The sequence below is a fragment of the Heloderma suspectum genome, chromosome 2, assembly GCF_057233095.1.
Source record: "Heloderma suspectum isolate Gila_16-S chromosome 2, 16-S_ref, whole genome shotgun sequence".
Taxonomy (NCBI): Eukaryota; Metazoa; Chordata; class Lepidosauria; order Squamata; family Helodermatidae; genus Heloderma; species Heloderma suspectum.
Window position 1 is genome coordinate 180,770,987 of NC_139459.1, and position 20,852 is coordinate 180,791,838.

Here is a 20,852-nt window from a genome sequence, read left to right on the forward strand (position 1 = left end):
CATTATTTCAGATATTGGCACTATCACAGTTGTGGGGGTCTAGCTATATGGGCTCCATTCTCAGACCATATGCCACCAGTACTCCAGGCTACATAAGGGATACCACTGATTCCTTGACGGGATAAACTACAATCCATTGGCAATCTCCCAGAAAATACCATCCTAGCTACCCCATAAAGATGGACTCCAAGCCAACAGGAATATCATTCCAGATGGGGCAACAGCGCATCTAGCCACCAAACTCTGCCACTATGTATTCATTCATAATTACTTCAACTTCGGAGAAAAACATACATATTCAGTTCAATGGCACTGCCATGAATACTCGCATGGCTCCACAGTATGCCAACAATGTCAAGGCTGACCTGGAACAACGCTTTCTCAGTTCCTGCTCCCAAAGGCCTCTTCTCTACCTGAGATTCATTGATGACATCTCTGTAGATTCATGGACAAGAAGCCCTGATAAAGTTTCACTGGGACATCAATAACTTTCACCCCACCATCAACCTGAGCCTAGAAATGACCACACAACAGGTTCACTTTCTGGATACAACAGTGCAACTACATAATGGACACATAAACACCACCCTATACTGGAAGCCTAGAGGCTGCTACACATACCTACATGCTTCCAGTTTCTGCCCAGAACACACCACGAAATCTGTTGTCTACAGCTAAGTCCGATGATACAGCTGCATCTGCTCAGACTCAGGAGACAGAGACTCTCAGCTTAAACATCTAAATCAGGCATTTCTCAGACTACAATACTCACTCAACGAAGTGAATAAACAGTTCAACAGGGCCAGGCTAATACCCAGGAATAATCTACTACAGGACAGACCCAAAAGATAAAACAGCAGGACACCACTTGTTACCCATAGTTCCCAGCTAAGACCATTGCAACGTATCATCAGTGATCTACAACCCATCCTGGACAGTGACACTTCCCTCTCACAGGGCTTACGTGGTAGGCCTGTGCTTGCATACAGACAGCCACCTAACCTAAAAAAGGATACCCACCAGCAACTACAGACCTCACGATGGAGATACAGACACAGGAACCAGACCCTGTGGCCAGCCCAGATGCCAACTCTGTCCCCATATCTTCTCTGGCCACACTATTACAGGACCGAATAAAGCCATCCACAGTATCAGGGGTTCAACACCTGCTCATCTTCCAATGTGATATATGCCAGCATTTTCCAGCACTGCCCTACGGCATTCTACAGGCCAGTCTCTACATGAAAGAACGGATACAAATCTGATACAAATCTGACATAACAAATTGCAAGGTTTAGAGCCCAGCTGGGGAACATTTCAACCTCCAAAGACACGCTGTGAATGACCTTATAGTGGCCATTCTTGAACAAAGGAATTTCAAAGACCTACCTGAATGCTGAAGTACAATTCATCAAGAGATTCCACTCTATTTCCTGTGGTTTGAATAAGGACATAAAAAACAAAATCACACTACATATGTTAATAGGCTCATTACTCAAATGATGTCTGTGTTACCGCCCAACAACGTTTTGTGAAAGGCAACTGTTAAGGTAATCATCACTGTCTGTACTATTTTGCATTTTAGTTCCTTGTCAACACAGCATGGGCCAATCTGAGGTTAACATTTCATGCATCCGATGAAGTAGACGGTGTCCACAAAAGCTTATGCCAGATTACAGGCCCAATCCTATGCGTGTTTAGACAGAAAAAGTCCTACAACGCCCAGCATCCCCAGCTGGCTGGAGAATGCTTGGAATTGTAGGGCTTCTTTTTCTGTCTAAACATGCATAGGATTGTGCCCTTAGGGACTAATAAGTTTAAGGAGCAATCCTACGCATGTTTAGGCAGAAAATAAGTCCTACAACTCCCAGCATGCCCCAGCCAGGTGTGCTGGCTAGGGCATGCTGGGAGTTGTAGGCCTTTTCCTCTGTCTAAACACGAGTAGGATTAAATGTATTAGTCCACTTCAACCGGGGCGGGGCGGGGCGGGGCGGGGCGGGGCAGAAGCTACATTTTTAAAATACTTTAAAATCTCCCTGACCACCACCACCCCGGAAAAAACACCAGTGCACGAAGGAGAAAGGTTTTTGCCTAGCCTATGCGCTCGTTTCCTACTTGCAGGATATATTATTTTTAGCATGAGGATTGGAGGGCCATTTAAAAAGGTTCGGATGCCTGCCCCCCCCCCCCGCAGTCCACCACTCTGCCACGTCATTCACGCTGCCCCCTGCGCGGGTATAAAACACACCGAAGAACCGCGTGAACCTACGCAGCTGCCTCGTGCCTTCCATTCTAGCTCGGTGCCGTCCCCTCGAAAGGCGGGCTTCAAATCAAAATGCGACACTCCGCCAACTGCGCTCCAAAGCCTCAAGGAGGGGGCTCCTTCCCTTCCCAGCCTTGCCACGCTACGCTCCGTTAACTGGAGGTACGCGGGATCGAGCCCCGCTGTCACCGCGGCGCGCCTTTCTCGCCGCTCCGCCGACGCTACCTTCCCGCGCGCTCACGCTCTGCCGCCTTCTTGTGCCCGCGAACCGCAGAGCCAACCCGCCCGGTTGGCTCCTCTCCCTTTCTTTCTCTCGTCCCCTCCCCACTGTTTTTTTGGTTGCATCCGCCCCCCTCAGCAGAGAAGGAGGTGCCTCTTTCGCTATAATCACGTGACGGCCGCATCCGGGCCTTTTGCCTTCTCTCCCTCTTCCCAACATGGCGGCCTCAGGTGAGTGGTGCTCGGCGGGGCATGGGCCTTGGCCTCCAGGCAGGCCTGCCGCGTCCGGCTTGACCTTATTCCAGCGCCAGAAGGCGGACGGGGCGCCGGCAGGAAGGCGGCTGCTTCCCTTCAGCGGCTACCGTTGAGCCTCCCCCGCTAGCCAAACCTGAGAAAAGCGCACGCCGTGGCTCCGAACGCGGCGGCGGCCTTCGCTGTTCCGGCTTCGGGGCGCGCCTCCCGCCGCGGGGTTGGGGGGAGGGAGCAGTTCGTGTGTCTGAGTGAGGCAGTGACCGAGGGGGGGAGAGAACGGGGCGGCGGCGGCGGCGGCAGATGGAACCTTCGATTGCGTTCCAGTGCGCAAGCGCGGCGGCGCGCGGTAGGGCGCGGGTGAGGTGGGGAGGGGAAGAACCTGGGCGGCACCCACGTGGGTGCCGCTTCTTGCTGACTCTCCGCAGTCTGGACTTAGGGGCGTGGTGCGGCGGAGTCTGGGTTGGGTGGAGCGCGTCGAGTGGGAGCTGTGCGTCCTGCTCCACCCCTCCTGCAAAGAGTGGTATTGCGTGGTTTCACTTCTTTCCGTTCATTTCTGCCAGCCGCCCCCTCACTCCTTCTCGTGCCCGCCCCTCCCACCCCGAGAAGGAATTAGTAGAGCTAATCGGGAAGTCCTTGGATCAAATCTCGCCTGGGCCCCGAGCTCACCAGGTGACCCTAGGCAAGTTACTGTTCTCTCGCCCGCTGCCCTCCCACCTCCAGCAGTGGGGCGGGAAGAAAATTGTCCACCTTGGAGGGCTGATGTAAGAATTACTGCGATAATGTATGTGAAGTACTTTGAACGCCCCCTAAGTGCTGTGTGAATGCTAAATGTCATGGGGGGGCAGCCGTTCCCTATACTCAGCAGTGCTCTGTGCATGTGTGTAATCTGTGTCCTGCAGTTAATAATGACCCCTGTTCTCACTTGCATAGTGTGATTCTCCTCTTGCTTCCCCACCTCTGTGCCATCTGGTTTCTCTGAATAGCACATACTTACGTTGTCCCAAGATGGTCTTCTATTAATGTTCTTCCTGGAGCTAAAATATGTGTGCCTTCTGGCTATTCTGTTATCTTTATGATGTTTGGCATGTTGGGTGGAGCCTGTTTAGTATGTGCTGGATTATTTTGCCACTGTTTCCCAGGGCCCTCCTTACACAACAACACAATCTTGAAGAGGCTACAGCCCAGTCTACATTTGCAGCAGAATGAGTTGGTAGAATGGACTGCACCATGTCAGACTGCAGTGGGGGAGCTTTGTTTGTTAGCCACCTTTTGTGAAGAATCTCCTTACAAGTAGAAAACCAGCACAGCATGAAGCAGGCTGGATTAGAACTTATCTTCCTAATGTGTTAGTGTCTTAGTTGCTTGGAATTTTGTTTACCACTGGAGAAACATTAAAATTGGTATCTCTCACCTGCAGTCTGGAGTGATGCAGTCCATTTTACCATTTCATTTCCTGCATGTGTAGGCCAGGTGTACCTTGCAGTTCGTTCCCAGTATTTTCTTCCCTGCTGTGCTGTGATTAGCATCTTATTTCTCATATAAGATTTGCTCACCAAATAAGAGGAGTACTGAAAGTATTGTGGTCTGACTTCTGCTGCTTTATATAGCTTTGTCCTTGCCAGAAGGGACATGGGTGTTTGGGTATGATGACTGTGCTGATAGGCTATTTCTTACATCAAATGAAGCTTTCCTTGTTGTGTGTACACTACTTTCCCATTTTGACTGATATGTAGCGTATTGCAATCTGTGCAGAAGCTGCTGGTATTGGGTCATGGTATGCCCTTCCCCTATTTTTGGAGAGTTAATTTATTTCTGCTTGGATATTCTGCCAAGCTCTAGAGTCATTTCCTAGCACTTCTAATTGATATATTGGATGATGAAAAATACATCTGCCCAAGAGATGCTTCCAGACAAAATTGTCAGGTGTTCGATGGATGATTGGTGTAATTCTGTAAGACATCTCATTTCCTCGATTACCAGGTAGCAGGATTGCTGTCTGTATTTCATAAGGTACAGCTCTTCCATTCCCTGCTAGCTCTGTGCTGGTGTTTCTTAAACTTGTATTTCAGGAAGTTTATCGAGGATTTCTCAATGAGAAGATCAGTAATGACTGTCAGGCTTCCTGTAAAGACAGCTTGCCCACATCTACTGATCTTCTCTAAATTTGCACAATACTGGGGGAGCACTGAGTATATTTTAGGGTGCATCCTCAATTCACATGGGGTGACAATGAAGCCAAACCTATCTGGCCAGAACCTGGATTCGTGGTGTGAGCCTAGAAAAAGGGTGGTAGACTGGTAGCCTGCAGACTAACTCAGGCTCCCAAGGCAGCTTCCCAACAAATTTTAAATTGGTATAGTTTATTTTAAAAATGTATATAGCTTCACATGTAAGGATAAGAAGCAAAAATGTCTCTGCCTGGCACATTTACCCTTTGGCATGTGATCATCCTATAAATGATGTATTTCTGTCTCAAGCACATTCTGGAAAGGCAAAGGGTCACTGCCAATATGCCTCTTGGGGAATCTTTAAGGAAGCACATTCCCTCTCCAGTTTTACCATCTGAGTTCATGGCTCCATACATGTGAAGCCCATACTTCTAGGTAATGGCAAACATTGCTAAACATTCCAACTGTTCCTGAGAGTGTGGGACTGTTCTAGCCCTGCTGGACTAGTGTTTGGGAAACAGAATAAGCTCCTAGCAATCCAGAAACGAGACGTCTGTGCCCTAGGACAAGCCCAAAATTCCTGTGCAAGAGTTCCTTGGCAGACATGTCGGTGTGCGAAAGGGTTTGTTTATGCAGAAATTCTGAGAACTGTTGAGCTATAGTGTGCCCACCCTTCTATAACGTCAATCATCTATCAGAAATCAGTTTGTTTTGCTTTTTAAGATAGTGCTGCCAACGTGTTCCCTCATGTTACAACACTATATTGAGCTTTGCTCTTTTCCCCAGATGGCTGTTGCCCTCCCCCCAAGTTGCTTTGCCTCTGCACTGTCTCGAATGTAGTCAGTATAGCCCTTCTTTCCCAAAATGAGCACTTAAGATGTCCTCTTCTCCTCCCATCTCTCAGTTTTATAGGAGGCACCATTTTGAACCTATAGGCTCTCCTGTGTGAGACAGGAAAAGTCTTATGACATGTTGACATTACTGTCCCACACTGCACCATTTGTAATCCAGTTGTTTGTTTGAGCTCCTTTGTGGGTGCATAGAATGTCCTGTGCTTTCCTTCCTCCAACTTTTCTGGTTCTTGGTTCCTTGGAATCTTCTTCACTGCTGTAAATGGAGGCTTGAGGACTGTGCAAGGTGAGAAGGGTTTTAGTATTTCATGTTTTCTTTTGACCTTCCTCTGGATGGCCAAGAGGTGTTCTTAATCTGTAGTATGGTGCGCAGAAATGCACGTTGGAGGGAGGAGCATTGCACCATCTTCTAAAACAAGATATGAGGATTCTGGAGTAAAGGGATGTTCCTTGTCTCTGTCTGTCTGAATATTGTGGGTCAATCTCTGCTAGGCATGACTTTTCCCCCAGTGGTTTAATATGAAAGCTGATTTCCATATGCTGTTGAAATGCACCAGGCTGCACCAAATAACATTATACTAAATACTAGGGTGCGAAGAGGGAGTGCATGCTTCAGTATTGTCTTAGCAGGGCATCACTTTAATACTGCAGTAAACCAAACAAAATTCCATTTTAATTCTGCAATTTACTTTCTGAAACATTTTCTGCCAGAAATGCTACTTGTAAATCCCCATCATAAGGGCTAGCCTTTCCCAGGGGGATGAGGAGCGTACTCTGCTGTTTGACTCCTAATGGTAGGATAAACCTTTGCAAATACATCAAGGAACACAATCCTAAAAAGTTGGATATGCTGAGTGTACTGTAAAACAGATTAGGGTTTTTTTACACCTATGGTACAGGAGAGAAAGGTTAGATCACTTTTTTGTTTTACGTATGGCAGTTGGGTTTAAATTTTAAAAATTGCCTTGTTGCAGAGTTTTGAAACTCCTGTTTGCACAACTGAACCTCTTGCTTATAGTGCAGGCTCAGCGTGCTGTGCCCCCTGTGCTTCTCAAGAGAAAAGACAGAGCTTGAACTGGTGGTTGCATTTATTTTTCATAGCATCAGTGCAATGTATCATATCAGACAGTGGTTTTAGTAAGCATGTATTCTAAAATGATAAGACAGCAAATCTATTTTTCTCTTTATCATATTGCATTGAATGCAACTTTTATTTGTATCTATGTTCAGGCCTTTGTATAAAAGTGGGTTATATATCTCTATGTTAACTTCCCAAGGAACATGCAAGTTGGGTTAGGCTGAGAGGTGGTGAGTGACCCAAAACATCCTTGATGAGCTTTATATCTAAGTAGAACCTAGGTTTCCTATGCCTAAATCCAATGTAAAATGTATCATTTTCCTTCCAACGTAAACATTTACTTCCTCTGTAAAATAACCTTTATCTTCTTCCTGAGAATAAACTTGTATCTTGTGCCTCAGGTGATACACTTGATAAACAGTGCCACAGAGCTGTACTGTGATAGGACCAGTGGGTTGTATTTCAGCAGCAGTTGCTATGTTGCTGATGCTGCTACCTCAGCTATGTTACAGAAATGGTATCTATTGTTGACACAGTAGCTTTTGGTCTAATGACTGACCTAGTTCTTAAGAATAGAAGACATGAGGGGAAAAAACCGTGCAGGCTTGGTTGGTACAGGCATGATGGTGTCTTGTGGGCAAAACCTGGGTCTGAGCTATGAGCAGGAACTGGTATTGGCTTATGGATATCTTGTGCCAGCAAGAAGAGCTGTTTTCATCCACGTGGATTGTTCGGTATTGAGCTTTGATAGGGTTGGTAATGTATAAGCAACGCTGTGTGTCTTTGCAGTAAGACTTCCTTCGTACCATTTGCTCTGCCTAGGAGTTGTCAGCCATTTGATGCAAACTGAGCCTGCAGGTTTTTGAGTCAAGTGCCTGCTAGTTAGTACTGCGTTTGCTGTCACTGAGAAAGTGATACCAGGCAGTCATTCTTAGCAGCCATGGGGACAAAAGAGGGGTGGGAATACCTATACATGAAATACGTTTAGCTTTTTTAAAAGGACACAGCTTATGTTAGAAATGCAGCAAGATTAATTTTCCATGATTGCCATTGCAGTCGGTACGTTGTTCCTGCTGACAAGTTTTTTTTCCTAAGCTGATGCCACAGTACCATATGCATGTGTCCTTCGCAGTCTGAACTTCAACCTTTCTGAAAGGACAGACCCTAATATTTTAGTCATTTAGTGTTTCTGGACTACAGTAGTTTAGGGAAACTGCCTAATACTCCTCGTAATGGGTTGTTGCTTTTTTAAAAATTGCATGCAGTTTTTCTGTTAACCGTATTTCCATTGCAGTCAGAATCTGGATCTCTTAGCATCTGTTAAGGTTGCTGTTTGTTAACTTCAAAAAAAAATGGCCCCCTGGATTCAGCTGTAGGAAGGTGAAGCCAAGGCAGAGCCAAACAGACTCTGACAGGGCAGAGATCAGGGGAGGATCTTAAGGGTTCTCTTTAAAATATGGAAAGTGGCTTTTCAGACCCCCAGTACAAGTTATCTGACAGAATAGTTGTTGTTTTTACTGGTCAGATTAATAAAATACTGGACAATTTGCAGCCTCAACGTCAGTCCTGTGAATTGTGAAGCAAAAAAGGTCATAAACCAGAAGGTGTGCAACACTTATTATTAGATGGGTTGTAAATAAAGAGTATTAACTAGAACCCAACTGCTGTTTGGGATGGAAGTGTGTTTTACTCATACTTTGCCTGTGCAAGTTAAAGATGTTTGCCTGTCACGGCAGCAAATTATTTAACCCACAATTTGCAGGGACATGTGCTGCCTGAAAGCTGCATCTGGGTTTTGTAAACAACCTCGGATCAGCGCAATTGGCGGCATGATGTACAAACCCAGACTGATGGGTTTAGGGGCTAAACAACCCAGCGGTTAACCCATGATTTGTTGTTGGGTTAACTGCTGGGTTGTTTAGCCCCTAAAGAACCCATTGATCCAGGTTCACACATAATGCTGCCAACCTCTGATCACACCGATCGGAGGTTGTTTACAGAAAATGGAAGTGGCTTGTACCTGACATGCATCCCCACATATTGTGGGTTAATTAATTAACCCACAATATGCTGTTGTGATATGCGAACAACCTCAAAGTAAGCTGCTGATACAGATGGTGATATGAAATCTGACTAGAGCAAGTTGTTTACCCAGTAAACTTGTATAATAGCATATAAACCGCTGCAGGAGCCCTTGGGCACTGAACACTGTGGGGTAGCAATTTGAATGTCAATAAAAATAAAGTCCTGATGCTCTATGTTAACTGACATGTTTGGGGTTTTGAAACTATTAAGGTGTGCTCTTATGGTGAAGAAGGCACAGCAGAAGCTCTTTCCTGCCTTTCACTGAGATGTATCTTGTCTGATCTCATCATTTGGGGAGCTTGGATGAAAGGAGCCCTAGGGCACATAGAACTAGAGACTGCAGAGGTTTTGTCTCCTGTTGAAACTGATTTATTTATAACAGGTATATAACAGTGCTTTGCTTTATTGGGGCAGGGGGAGAGTGGCGGGGGTGAAACAAGGTTTTATGGCAAAAATTAAATAATGCCTTTGATAGAATGAAGACCTAGAAAAAGATATGCTATTAACAATGTCATGTTGGGATCATCGATGTAATTCCTTTTATATCAGATGTCATGCTGGACAGAGAGATGAAAGCCAAGACTCAGCACAACAAACAGTAACAGTTTGACCTCCGTTGGGCTGCAGCAGCATGGCAAGGGCAATCAGCCCCCCCACCCCCAGCCTCTATCCCATTTCTACTTGCCTATAGGAGTGCAGGTGTTGATTTCAGGCAGCTCCAGCTACAAATGGTATTGGCTCATTGTTCATGTTAATCGGCTATCGGTAGCTGAGTATACATTTGTAGTGGCTTGTAATTAGCTGGGGGTGCATTTTCAGCTACAGTGTACCAACCAATTGTTGAAGCCTCTTAGCTACTACAATGAGTACTGCCCCGGCAGTACTATATACTGCTAGCAGCTTCTGCTGGTGGCACAAGATTGGGAGAGCTTGGAAAAACTGGGAGAAGGACAAGAGATGTAAGCTATAGGGGCTGCTGACCCCTGCAGTGGTGGTGAAGCCCTATGGGGGCCAAACTGTTAACCCTTGTACTGCAGGTCGCCGGCTTTCTCTCTAGATCCCAACTTCCTCTCTTCTAGCCAGCACTCAGGCTGATAACCCTTTCACTGCTACAGGACTATAGGCAGCTTGATCTTCAGGAACATTGAAGGTTATAGAAGCAGACACCCAGAGATGCTTAATCAACATGAAGTGAGGGGGCAAGTCTGACTTGGCATGCATAATATCTCACGGGTCCGAGCACTCAGGCTGTTAACTGATACATTCCAGAACCCTGTGGTTCAAGAGTCACGTGTGCATCCCAGTGGGCTCTTGCCCTTCGTCACTTTGCTACACATGTGCTGGTCCCTTTGCCCAAGGCACATTGTGTTTTGAAACGGGGCTGGCATTGTGTTGGAAAATGATTTCCCAGCTTTTGTGTGTTCAGTTCTACCATAACTCATGATTCACCATAGGTTTTGCCACTGATTAGAACAAAACCCAAGTTGTCAAGAACTTACATTTAGTGTCAAGAATGCACAGTGGTGACTCTATTCACATGTTGTGAAACTGAGCATAAATGTCTGTCAATAAAATATACTTTAGACCAATAATTTCAATAAGGAATGAAAGAACTATGTTGGGAATCTTGCAGAGAGGATTAAAAAATATTTTTATCCATGCCTTCATTATTTCCAGACATTTTACATCTCTAGTCTTTCTATAAAAGTGTTGTTATTACATAGTCTTTAGAAATCATTTTGGGGGGAGTAAAGGCTGGGTAACAGTATATAAATACTTTGTCTTAAATTCTAAAAGAAAATATTTCTTAATCTAAAGCTGTTCATTTTAATTTTTCAGAAAAAAACAAAAATAGCCCTCAGAAAAAAATGGGGGAAGTGTTTTTTTCTGAAATTTTCCATTTTTTTTTTTTTCTGGGCCTTCACATCTCTAGTTGTCCGGCTTGCCATGGCTTGTTGTGTCATGCGAAACCAGGCGGCAGGGGCTGTTTGAGGGTTAGACAGACCTTAACCCTAAAACAAGCCATGGGTTATTTGAGTGTTGTCTAACCCTCAAACAACTGCTGCTGCCTGGCTTTGCGCAACGCAATTTGTTGTGGGAGCATTTATCCTTGGGGACATGAAGCAACAGCCTCCACGAGTGAATTAAGCCATGATGGGCTGTTGTGTCCTTTGAACCAGCTCAGTGTGACCACAGGACCGTAGTCATGTTTGAGCTATTTTTATCTCAGCCATAGTGTGGAGTTAGCATATGTTGGAGACTTTTGGCAGGAATTCATAAGTCCTGTTTTCATTTGGTGCTACAAAGATGCATCCTAGTCTACACAGCTGATGCTTGTGTACCATAGTGCCTAAGATGAACCAGGATGACCCGATGCAAATATTGCCTTGCCATGGATTTGTTAGGTGGCCTTAAGCAAGCTAATAATTTTCAGCCTCAGCTTTCTCCTACCCAAGCAGCATGGGGATAATAGTGACCTACTTTACAATGATGTTGTAAGGATGTACTGAAATGTGTGCTTTGAACTCAATATATACAATTTACATATTAAATTGGAGTACAATATGCAGAGTGTAAAATCTGTCATGCTAGACACCAATAGTCCTTCTAGCCCAGTACTTAACTTGACTGATAGTGGCTTTCCAGGGCTTCAGGAAGAGGTCTTCCCTTCTGTTTGTGATTAAAACTGGATGATAGTGATTAAAACTGAAGCCTTACTCATGCCCAGCATTATTCTGTCAGTGCTTTGCAATGGGAGCATTTACAATATGGATTCCATTGGCTAATTTTATTTATTTATTACATTTATATCCTGCTTTTTTTCTTCCTTAAGGAACCCAAGGCTGCACATATAAGCCTCCTCCTCTCCATTTTATCCTCACAACAACAACCCTGTGAGGTAGGTTGGGCTGAGAGTGTGTGACTGGCCCAAAGTCACCCAGTGAACCTCCATGGCCAAGGAGGGACTAGAACCCAGATCTCCCAATTCCCAGGCCAACACTCTAGCCACTACACCCCCCCACACACACACACAGTGTGTGTGTTTCATCAGGATACTTGCCTCCTCTGACTACTGTGAACTGAGAGCATGTTTGAGGAGCACCCAAAACTTCCTTTTACCTAGAAAGTACAAAGATGATGAAACTGTGAATTCCTATATTGTAAGTGGGCAAAACTGCCTATGTTTGAAGGTACCTTTTATATCTTCTGACAACCTTGACATGAAGTCATAATGTGATGACATAATTGAAATTATCACAATGTGGAGGCAAATAAAAATGACCCTGTAGCTTTACTGTTGGATTTGCACTCTTAATAAGAGAGGGGAGGGAGCAAATAGTTTAAAACCATGCCGTTTATCTTTGGTCAGGGATTGGCCAATTACTATGCAGGTTGCAGAAGAAAGTAAGTAAATTGAATTAAGAGCAACAGCTCAAACATTAAGTGTTGCATAGCATTGCTAGTCCATTTCACATATAGGACTCATGCCATGCCCTTCTCATATGGAGTGGAGTTGTGTGATCGCCAGTATTGTAGGAGACAAGATACAGCCCCAACTGAATCTGCAGGCATCCTGAAACAGTACTGAAGGTGTTGTATACTGAATCATCCTATTCACAGTGGATTGTTAATGTTTCCTATTTGCTGTGGATTGTTAATTTTTTAATGTTGTGTCTTCACCCATCACCGCTGGTAATTTGCGCTGTTGGTAATTGCATTGGAAATATCCAGCTTGTTGACCTGCACCAACAGTGGTCATCATGTGTACACAGTGCCCGTATGAGTAATGCAACCATAAAGGCAGTCTTAAGACTGCTTGTCCTAGTGAGTTCAAATGCTTTTGTACTGCTTGTTTTGTTCCAGAGCAAAATGTTTGGACATGGGAAGGGGGAAGTTGGTTACTGATAAACTGAAAAGATGCACCCTATAAGTGGATGTTCAGAACATTATTTGGTATGCATATGAGTGAGGGCAGAGAGCATGCTGAATCATGAAAGTTTTTATGCTGCATTTTTTAAAATGTCTGATAGTTGAATTTGAACATTTTAATTGCTATTGGAAGCCACCCAGAGAATATTATTGGGTGGCATATAAATTTTGTATATAAATATTTCTAAAGGAGAAGCACTGGGAAAATAAGTGAATCAAGGGTAGTGCAAAATTACTTTTGCCTACATTGAGTACAATACTAGCTGATAAAACGAAATTGTTTCTCCTGTTGGCTATCTGGAAATGATGGTGAGGGGCATTGTCAAATAGAGCTTGTCTCTGGTGCTTGCTAAAGCTTTTCAAGTCCTCCTTTTAGGACTCTTAGGGTACAATCCCATCTTATGCCCACTAGATGGAATCCTCCAGGACTGGAGGCTTCTGAGTATCCAGTGCCCCACTGGGCTGTTCTTGCTGGGAAGGTGGGAGGAGCGATGGAGGCTTTTTAGCTTTTCTGTTCTCCTTTCCTGTATTTTCTGCTAGATGGGCAGATCCCGTCTAGATGATGCGCAGGGGCAGTGATGGGAGTTGAGAGGCTTGTGAATCCAGTAGCTCCATGACCTCTCCCTGCCCACTTGCCTGTCCCAGCAGGTGTATTTCCTCCTTTCCCAGGGTAGCAACACTGACCTCAGGAGGGGAAGCTGCTGCAGAACTTTCCACAGTGACTGTGAGCAGTGGGAAACCCCTCTCAGATTTCCCCCCAGATCATAGCATTATCTACAGCCTGCAGGAGGGCAGAATCTCCAGCATCCTGTGGTCCTTCAGGTGCCATCTAGGGGCCATAGGATTGCTCTAAGTACCTACAACACAGTTGCAGCTACAACCCCAAACAGCCCAATAAAACATAATCGGGGAAGGCAAGAGTAAAGAAGTAACTCTTCAGGTTTGCCCCCTATCTATCCTGCCAGCTGTCCCAGTTCTCAGTGTGGATCTGCTGGGGTGTATAGAGTGGTGGTAAAACTAAAAATGCATAAAGGCAGATGATCCAAAAGACAGTATTGTGACTGGAGAACTGCCTTTATTGATCAGGACAGGGACAGTGTAATAAACAGAACATTGGACACCCAAGTTCAAATCATTCCCCCATCTGAATCTTGAGGCATCTTCACACATCATGTTTTTAGCTATATCCTTAATGTGTGAAGGATGTTGCAGCTAGACATTTGAAAACACTAATATTGTTCAAGTTTGCTTGGCCGGGGGGCCAGGATTGGATGCAGCTCCCTTTCAAGTGTACAGTTGGTGATAACCCCAAGTTTGCCATTTGTGTGAATTGTGAAACAGCTGGCATTGTGCTAGTCACTTGCCTCACTATTTTGTAAGTTGTGAGGATAAGCGTGGTGAGGACTGCAAAACGTTCATGTATATTGAGCAGTCGTGCAGAAATGAAAAATGATTAGTACACAAGCTGTCCATTATCAAGTCTTGTAGCTGTAGCTAAGCAGCGGTACAGATATGCTTGCCTTTTTGGTGTCTGAAAAAAATACAAACCTGAGACAGGAGAAGGTAACCCTTTTGTTTGCCAGTCCCTTGAACGCTACTGGTCAATTTGAATACCTTGCATTCCTGTAATATGGGCTAAGCAAGACTACAATTCTCTTGTAGAAATTACATACCAAATATTTGTAATTCTGTTCAGTGAACTCTCTGGCATATGTAGAAAGGAGAGTTGCTGAAAAGGCTGCCGCTTGTAAACATGATACATTGCCCTCACCATCTAGTTTCTTCCTACTCATAAGCAGGGGTTCCCAAATGTATTTGCCACTGGCAAGCACATTTTTTAATTCTGAGAAGAGTCTCTGCCCTTCTCCAGAGCCTCATGCTGACCTCGGAGAGGCGCAGTAGAATGTCACAGAGAACCCTTGTCCCCAATATTGCCCACTAGCTCAGACCTGGCAAGATAGATAGGGGGCAAACCCCTGCCGCTGCTTAGCTTCTGGTGTGCTTGGACTTTCACATTGCAGGCAAGACCCTGTCCCCTTGAGTGGGAAGGCAGAATTTTGGGGTGGCTGCCAAGGCCAACTAAAGCTGGGGAACCTCAGATGTGGGCAAACAGATTGAAGTTTAATCCAGACAAGACAGAGGTGCTCTTAGTTAGTCAAAAGGCAGATCAGGGAATAGGAATTCAACCTGTGCTGGATGGGGTTACTCTCCCCCTGAATGCCCAGGCTCACAGGTTGGGTGTACTCCTGGACTCTGTGTTGAATCTGGATGGCCAGGTTTCAGCGATGGCCAAGAGTGTGTTTGCGCAGCTGAAGTTAGTGCGCCAACTGCTGAAGTTAGTGTGTTCCTAGAGATGTTTGATCTGACCATGGTTATTCATGCCTTAGTTATATTCTGTTTGGACTACTGTAATATGCTCTACACGGGGCTGCCTTCAAAAACGGTTCAGAAACTTCAGCTGGTCCAGAATGTGGTGACAAGACGGTTGACTGGGGCCAGTTATAGAGAGCACATGACTCCCTTGGTACAACAGCTTCCCTGGCTAGTGATGTGTTTCCAGGCAGAATTCAAAGTGCTACTTATGAGCTATAAAGCCCTATATGACTTGGGACCAGGCTATCTGAAAGACTGCCTTCTCCCATATGAGCCTGCCTGCATCTTAGGGTCTTCCGGAGAGGCCCTTCTTTCCAGACTGCCGCCTTCAGAGGTGCATTTGATGGTGACATGAAAGAGGGCTTTCTCAGCAGTCACTCCCAGGCTGTGGAACCTCTGCTGAGGGAGGCTAGGTTCACCCACTCTCTGCTGTCCTTCCGCTGGCAGGCGAAGACCTTTTTATTCAAACAGTCCTTTGGCATGTAAGTAGGTCTGTTGGGTTGGATGTTTTTATCCGGTTGTGATTGTTGTTATTGTTGTGTTTTTATTGTGTTTTAATGCATTTGTTTTGTTATTGTTTTAATCAAGTTGTATGATTGTAAGCCGCCTTGAGTGCCATTTTTCTTTGTAGAAGGGTGGGGTACAAATCAGAATAAAATAGTTAAGTTCCTTGGTGTTGAGCTCCAATTTTAGCTCCTCACTGTTCTCCTTGTGATATGAGCTTTATGTTTCATCTCCAGCCAAGGACAGTACACTCCCACTACAGCCCAATTCATCACCTCTCTTACAGAAAAATGTGTGCTTTTTAGGAATAGAGAGCACATTGCCCTTCTAAAAAAAAGCCATTCAAATGAGAAGAATGAAATGCTGTGTGCTGTCTTTGCATTGGAAAGGATGTCTCATGGGAGACATTTCTGTGGTCTCAATAGTATGCAGTAATCCAGAATCCTTCTTCTATCTAGAGCACCTTACAAGCATAATTTCTTGCATGTTGCTAGTGGTATTGTAGGAGCCAATGACTTTGGTATGTATCTGTTCCTCTCCCTCCCTGCAATCAAGAGAAGCCTTCCCCAACTTGGTGCCCTCCAGATGTGTTGTACTAAAACTCCCATCATCCCCAGCCACTGTGGACATTGGTCCGACACATCTGAAGAGTATCAGGTTGGGGGGGTTAGGTTAGGAAAACAAGCTATCTGCTTTGAATCCTGACAGCTGATAGCAAGTACCCTCCTAGTCTGTCTGTTCAATCCTTAAGATAAAGAGCAAGCTCTAAGGATAAAGGATCTGTGTTTCTTTGACAGAAGATTGTCTGTGGTATCTGTAGAGTGCCTTGGCTGGATAGTTTTGGTCCTTTGCAAAGCTTAAAATCTAAGATCCAGAACTGGATTCAATTTTCATGTTCCTTTTTGGCATGGTAAAGCCAAACAGCATTATGCAAAAAATTGCTTTCATTTGTTCTTGAGGACATTGTAAAGCTGGGATTTTAAGAAAAATTAAGAAAAAGTACTTCTCTTGTAAGAATGATAGGTAAAGGTTTCCTCATGGTGATTCTTCCCCATCAACAATCAGTATGGTAATCCAGTCTGAGACACTGAGATTTCTTAAATTCACTCATGAAAGTGCATGATAAAAGTACTATATTATACTTTTCTGCCATAACCAGGTTTGATTAATACTACATTTAAGGTCCATTTCAACCATGTAAGTTGGAGAACTAGATGTTCAAGCTTTTCACTATCACTAAAACCCTCAGTTGGTTCATGCCGTATCTTGAATGTTAATTACTGCATGTTTTATTTAGTTACTACTGTGTATTTAGTTCTGTCTGCTCCAAATCTCGGTGTGGAATAAGACACTTCACCAAGCTTTCTGCACTTCATAGAAAAATCTTTCGGGATGGGATTTATGTAGTGCTGGGTGTCCTCCCTGGCCAGTGGCTCGATTCCCTGGTGAGTGGATTTGCAGAGGCCTGTTGAGTGTACAGAATGCTTCCCGATGTTCTACCTCTTTTGTAGAACAACTGTCTGAATTAGATTAAATTGACAGCAGTTGGCCTAAAGCTAACTAGGTGGCTCTTCAGCTCAGCAGGTATTTGAACCTGGGGCTTCCTCACCCCTGAATCCCATTTCTGGGCCATGATGCCAGCTTCTTTACCTTGTGAGGCATTGCTCCTCTATTGAACTTCCAATGGCCAAGCATCTCTCCACAAAAGCTTTCCTTTTTCTGATGGGGTTGGGAATACCAATTTGTGTTTGCTTTCTGAGAAAGCTTTACAAACAGCTATATGAATGGGATAACTTAGAATGCTGTATCAATAATAAAATGATGGGGAGTAAGGTTGCCCAACATTTAGTTTCTACTTGCTTTAAAATTGGAGTTTGTTGAATGTAAATGTATGCGTTGGTTGTATTGTAACAAATGATTGAGTGTTGCAGTGGGAAAGTGGTTTTTGAACACGGTCTCTTTCTGACTTTGTAGATGTACTTACTACCTTTTGAAATGAGTTGGCTCAGGTTCAAGATATTATCGTAAAATATCTGCATCCTATTAAGCTTCTATTCTGGTTAGAAGAATTAAACTAGTCAGCACTGTGACATCCCATTCAGCATGTAAATCAGCAATAGCAGCTCAATTTCCAGCCCCTCAAGTGAAGCGATACATTGGATAGGCTATTAAGTCATCCTTTTCCTGTTTCCTACAGCTAAGAAGAAGAACAAGAAGGGGAAGACCCTGACTCTGACGGACTTTCTGGCAGAGGATGGCGGTGGTGGCACCACCTTTGTTCCAAAACCAGTGAGCTGGGCAGATGAGACAGACGACCTGGAAGGAGATGGTAAGATGGAAACTTCATTTTCTCAGTACTGTAAGAATGCTTTGCTTTTGCTGAACACTTTTTGTGTGCCAGCAAGAAAACTGCTAATATTTGAAATTTTCAAGATTGGAAGAAACTAGTAGTTTCTTGCTCTTGGCTTCTCTCCTGGGTTTTTGATAAGAGATTCTGAGTAAGCAGTTTCTTTTATAAAAGAAAACCAAGTGGTATAGATACCAAGAGCTACTGCAAATACAGGAAACTTCAGCCTTGGTAGCCAGCCAAAACTTATGCCCAATGGCTTTTCTCTGTTGACTTCTCTCAGATGTCATGAACTTTGGAGGTGCCTAGAGCTCTTCTAAAGGCAGCACAACTGCAGAGACAAAGTCCCACCTTCCACCCCATGTTGGCCATGTTTGAAGATAGTACGCTAATCATGACCACCCTGACCCCCATATGGCTTTCCATGTACACTAAGGGTTGTTTTGCATGTCATGACAACAATTCCTTGGTTGTTTAACCCAAGAATTGCAGGGATGAGCGGAGTGCATGAACCACACACACATCATTTCTGCTTTGAGTTAACCCAGGAACACCCCATTCCTGGATGGTTTTGTGATGTGTGAACCCAGAAACTCTGGGTTGTTTATGAGTTAAATAACCCAGAGTTAAACCAATAATTGCCTATAGTTTCTTGTTGGGTTAACTCTGGCTTGTTTAACCCATAAACAACTGAGAGTTTCTGGGTTCACACATCACAAAACAACCCAGGAATGGGGTATTCCTGGGTTGTTAATTAAAAGTGGAAACAACAAGCTTGCATGCTCCACTCATCTGCACAGTTCTTGAACAAGACAACTGGGTAATTGCTGCCAAGATGTGCACACCAGGTCTAAGCAAGATAACTTCCTTGGATGCAAGGGCTCTGTCTGAAGACACACACCATAATCCAGCATACCCAAGCTTCCAAACTTTCCATTAACAAGGGTTGGTAATTGCTGAGTAGAACAGGGTTGTTTTTTTCTGAAATGGGAAGTTGATGTCTCTGTCCATGCTGTTTGGTAATAAGCTTATAAAAATAATTTGCTGGAATACATGCCTTATTGTATCAGGTCAGCTTCCTCCATGGTGTGTGTTTCCCCCCTCTTTTATATGTGGAAAAGCAAGCTTTTTTATTGAGTATGTTAGATCAGGAGAGTCGGGAATTACAGTCACCATAGTGACTAAGATTTTAATTCTGGCAAGTAGTCTCCAGCAAGAAACAGTTAGGTTATTTTGCTCTTTAAAAAACAAACACCAAAACCCTGCTGATATTTCTCCTATTGAGCTGGCAAACTAGGTTTCCAGACCAGCCTTTGCCACTGAATCACTGATCCTGCCATGCCCCCCAGTCCTCTGACTGAAAGAGCTAGATGTGCCTTCTTAAAAATTCCTTGCCTGCCTGCCCTCTTCTGCTGCTCTCCCCGGCTCCACACCTCAGCAGGGTCAGATCCATTTCCCCAGATTTGCTTTCTGGAAATCTCTCAATTGCAAATGAAAAGCTGCTTCTGTTTTCTGCTAGTTCCCTCCCTCCCGCCCCCCCCCCCCACACACTGCCTGGGGCAGATTAAAAAAACAAGCAAGTTGCTGCAAGGAAGGAAAGAAAATCTGGAGTGGATTTCTGTAGAAGGAAGTACTGTTGGTCTTATGTCCTAGTCTCGAAAACAGATTACTGTTAGACTATGCTTAGGTACAAATTAAGCCTGCTCTAGGGGTGAGTGCAAAGAACAGAGCCTCCCTAAGGCAAGGGAGTTGGCGAGTTATCAGGGAAAGTATTTTTCAAAATAATTTCTGCACAGAAAAACCAGGACTGGTTCTTGTGGAGTGGGAAACTGTGTACAGTATATATGTAAGGGAACTGGGGCAGTATTTAATTTCAAAAAGAGACAGTGATTTGCGGGTGGGGAGAAGCCTTGCTATCTGTCTTACAAGCCCATTCCTTCCATGCTGGGGGGGGGGGGAGATTGGGAGTAAGGCTGCATTTGCTCATTAGAATGAGTCACTCTGCCTGTATTCAGATGCACTTTTAATATATTCCTGGTGGCTAGTAGAAATGGTCGTTTGCTGCCAGGCATAGCTGCAAATATGACTTTTAAACATTTAATTCCCCCCACCCTGGTATCTGTGCAATCACCTTAGGACAGCCTTGCATTTAAGCACTCACTTGGGAGCCATAGGTGACAGGCAAGTGAGTGGGCAGTCTTTAGCCCTCCTCTGCATCCAGCATAGAAATCAAGTTGGCTGTGAGAGGAGGGGAAGTCTCCTCCTCCATTCCCAGCACTGAAATGCGGTGGTCGCTAGAGGGATAAGAGGTCCCGGTCCCTCCTCTGGGAGGAGTTGGCTCCTCTGTCAGCCCCCAACAGGCACTAAAATTTTTTTGTAGGCTAGTAACGTTTGTGGGCCTACAAGATTTTCTTAGGAGCAGGCAGGGCTTTTGCTTGGCTTTGCTGATACAGACATACTTGTGAGGTGGGGGCTCTATGCTTAGTCTTGTGAGGTTCCAAGAGATTGAAAAAGTACTGCGACAGTATATATCCCCATCCCCGGAGGAGATGGTTCACTCAAAATGCTTCCATGGAGGGACCACCATTTCAGCAGCAACCCCTTCTCCCAAGGTGTTTGAGGGTCCCCAGTAGCCATCAGGGACAGAGAGCCAGTGTGGTGTATTGGTGAGAGTGTTGGACTGGAAGCCAGGAGATCCGGGTTCTAGTCCTCACTCAGCCATGGAAGCTCACTGGGTGACTTTGGGTCAGTCACAGACCCTGTGTGGATAAAATGGAGAGGA

At 44.7% G+C, this 20,852-nt stretch overlaps 2 protein-coding genes across 5 annotated transcripts in view; one reads left to right on the plus strand and one right to left on the minus strand.

Annotated features, from left to right (window-relative positions):
• The window catches only part of KRT8 (keratin 8), a 139,847-nt gene extending 136,061 nt beyond the window's left edge, over positions 1-3,786 (minus strand). The window contains exons 1-2 of one of the 4 annotated variants that reach the window (XM_084836541.1): positions 3,729-3,786; positions 1,390-1,433 (exon numbers count right to left, since the gene is read on the minus strand). In XM_084836541.1, coding sequence (XP_084692667.1) covers positions 1,390-1,412 — 23 coding nt within the window. In that variant the 5' untranslated portion in view covers positions 1,413-1,433; positions 3,729-3,786. Of the gene's footprint in view, positions 1-1,389; positions 1,540-2,248; positions 2,593-3,728 lie in introns of those variants that run through there. The other 3 variants (XM_084836539.1, XM_084836540.1, XM_084836538.1) reach the window with 3 other exon arrangements.
• EIF4B (eukaryotic translation initiation factor 4B) overlaps positions 2,674-20,852 on the plus strand; it is a 40,254-nt gene continuing 22,075 nt past the window's right edge. Inside the window, exons 1-2 of the mRNA XM_084836536.1 lie at positions 2,674-2,713; positions 17,921-18,052. Of these exons, the coding sequence (XP_084692662.1) occupies positions 2,701-2,713; positions 17,921-18,052 (145 nt within the window). The 5' untranslated portion in view covers positions 2,674-2,700. The remainder of the gene's footprint in view (positions 2,714-17,920; positions 18,053-20,852) is intronic.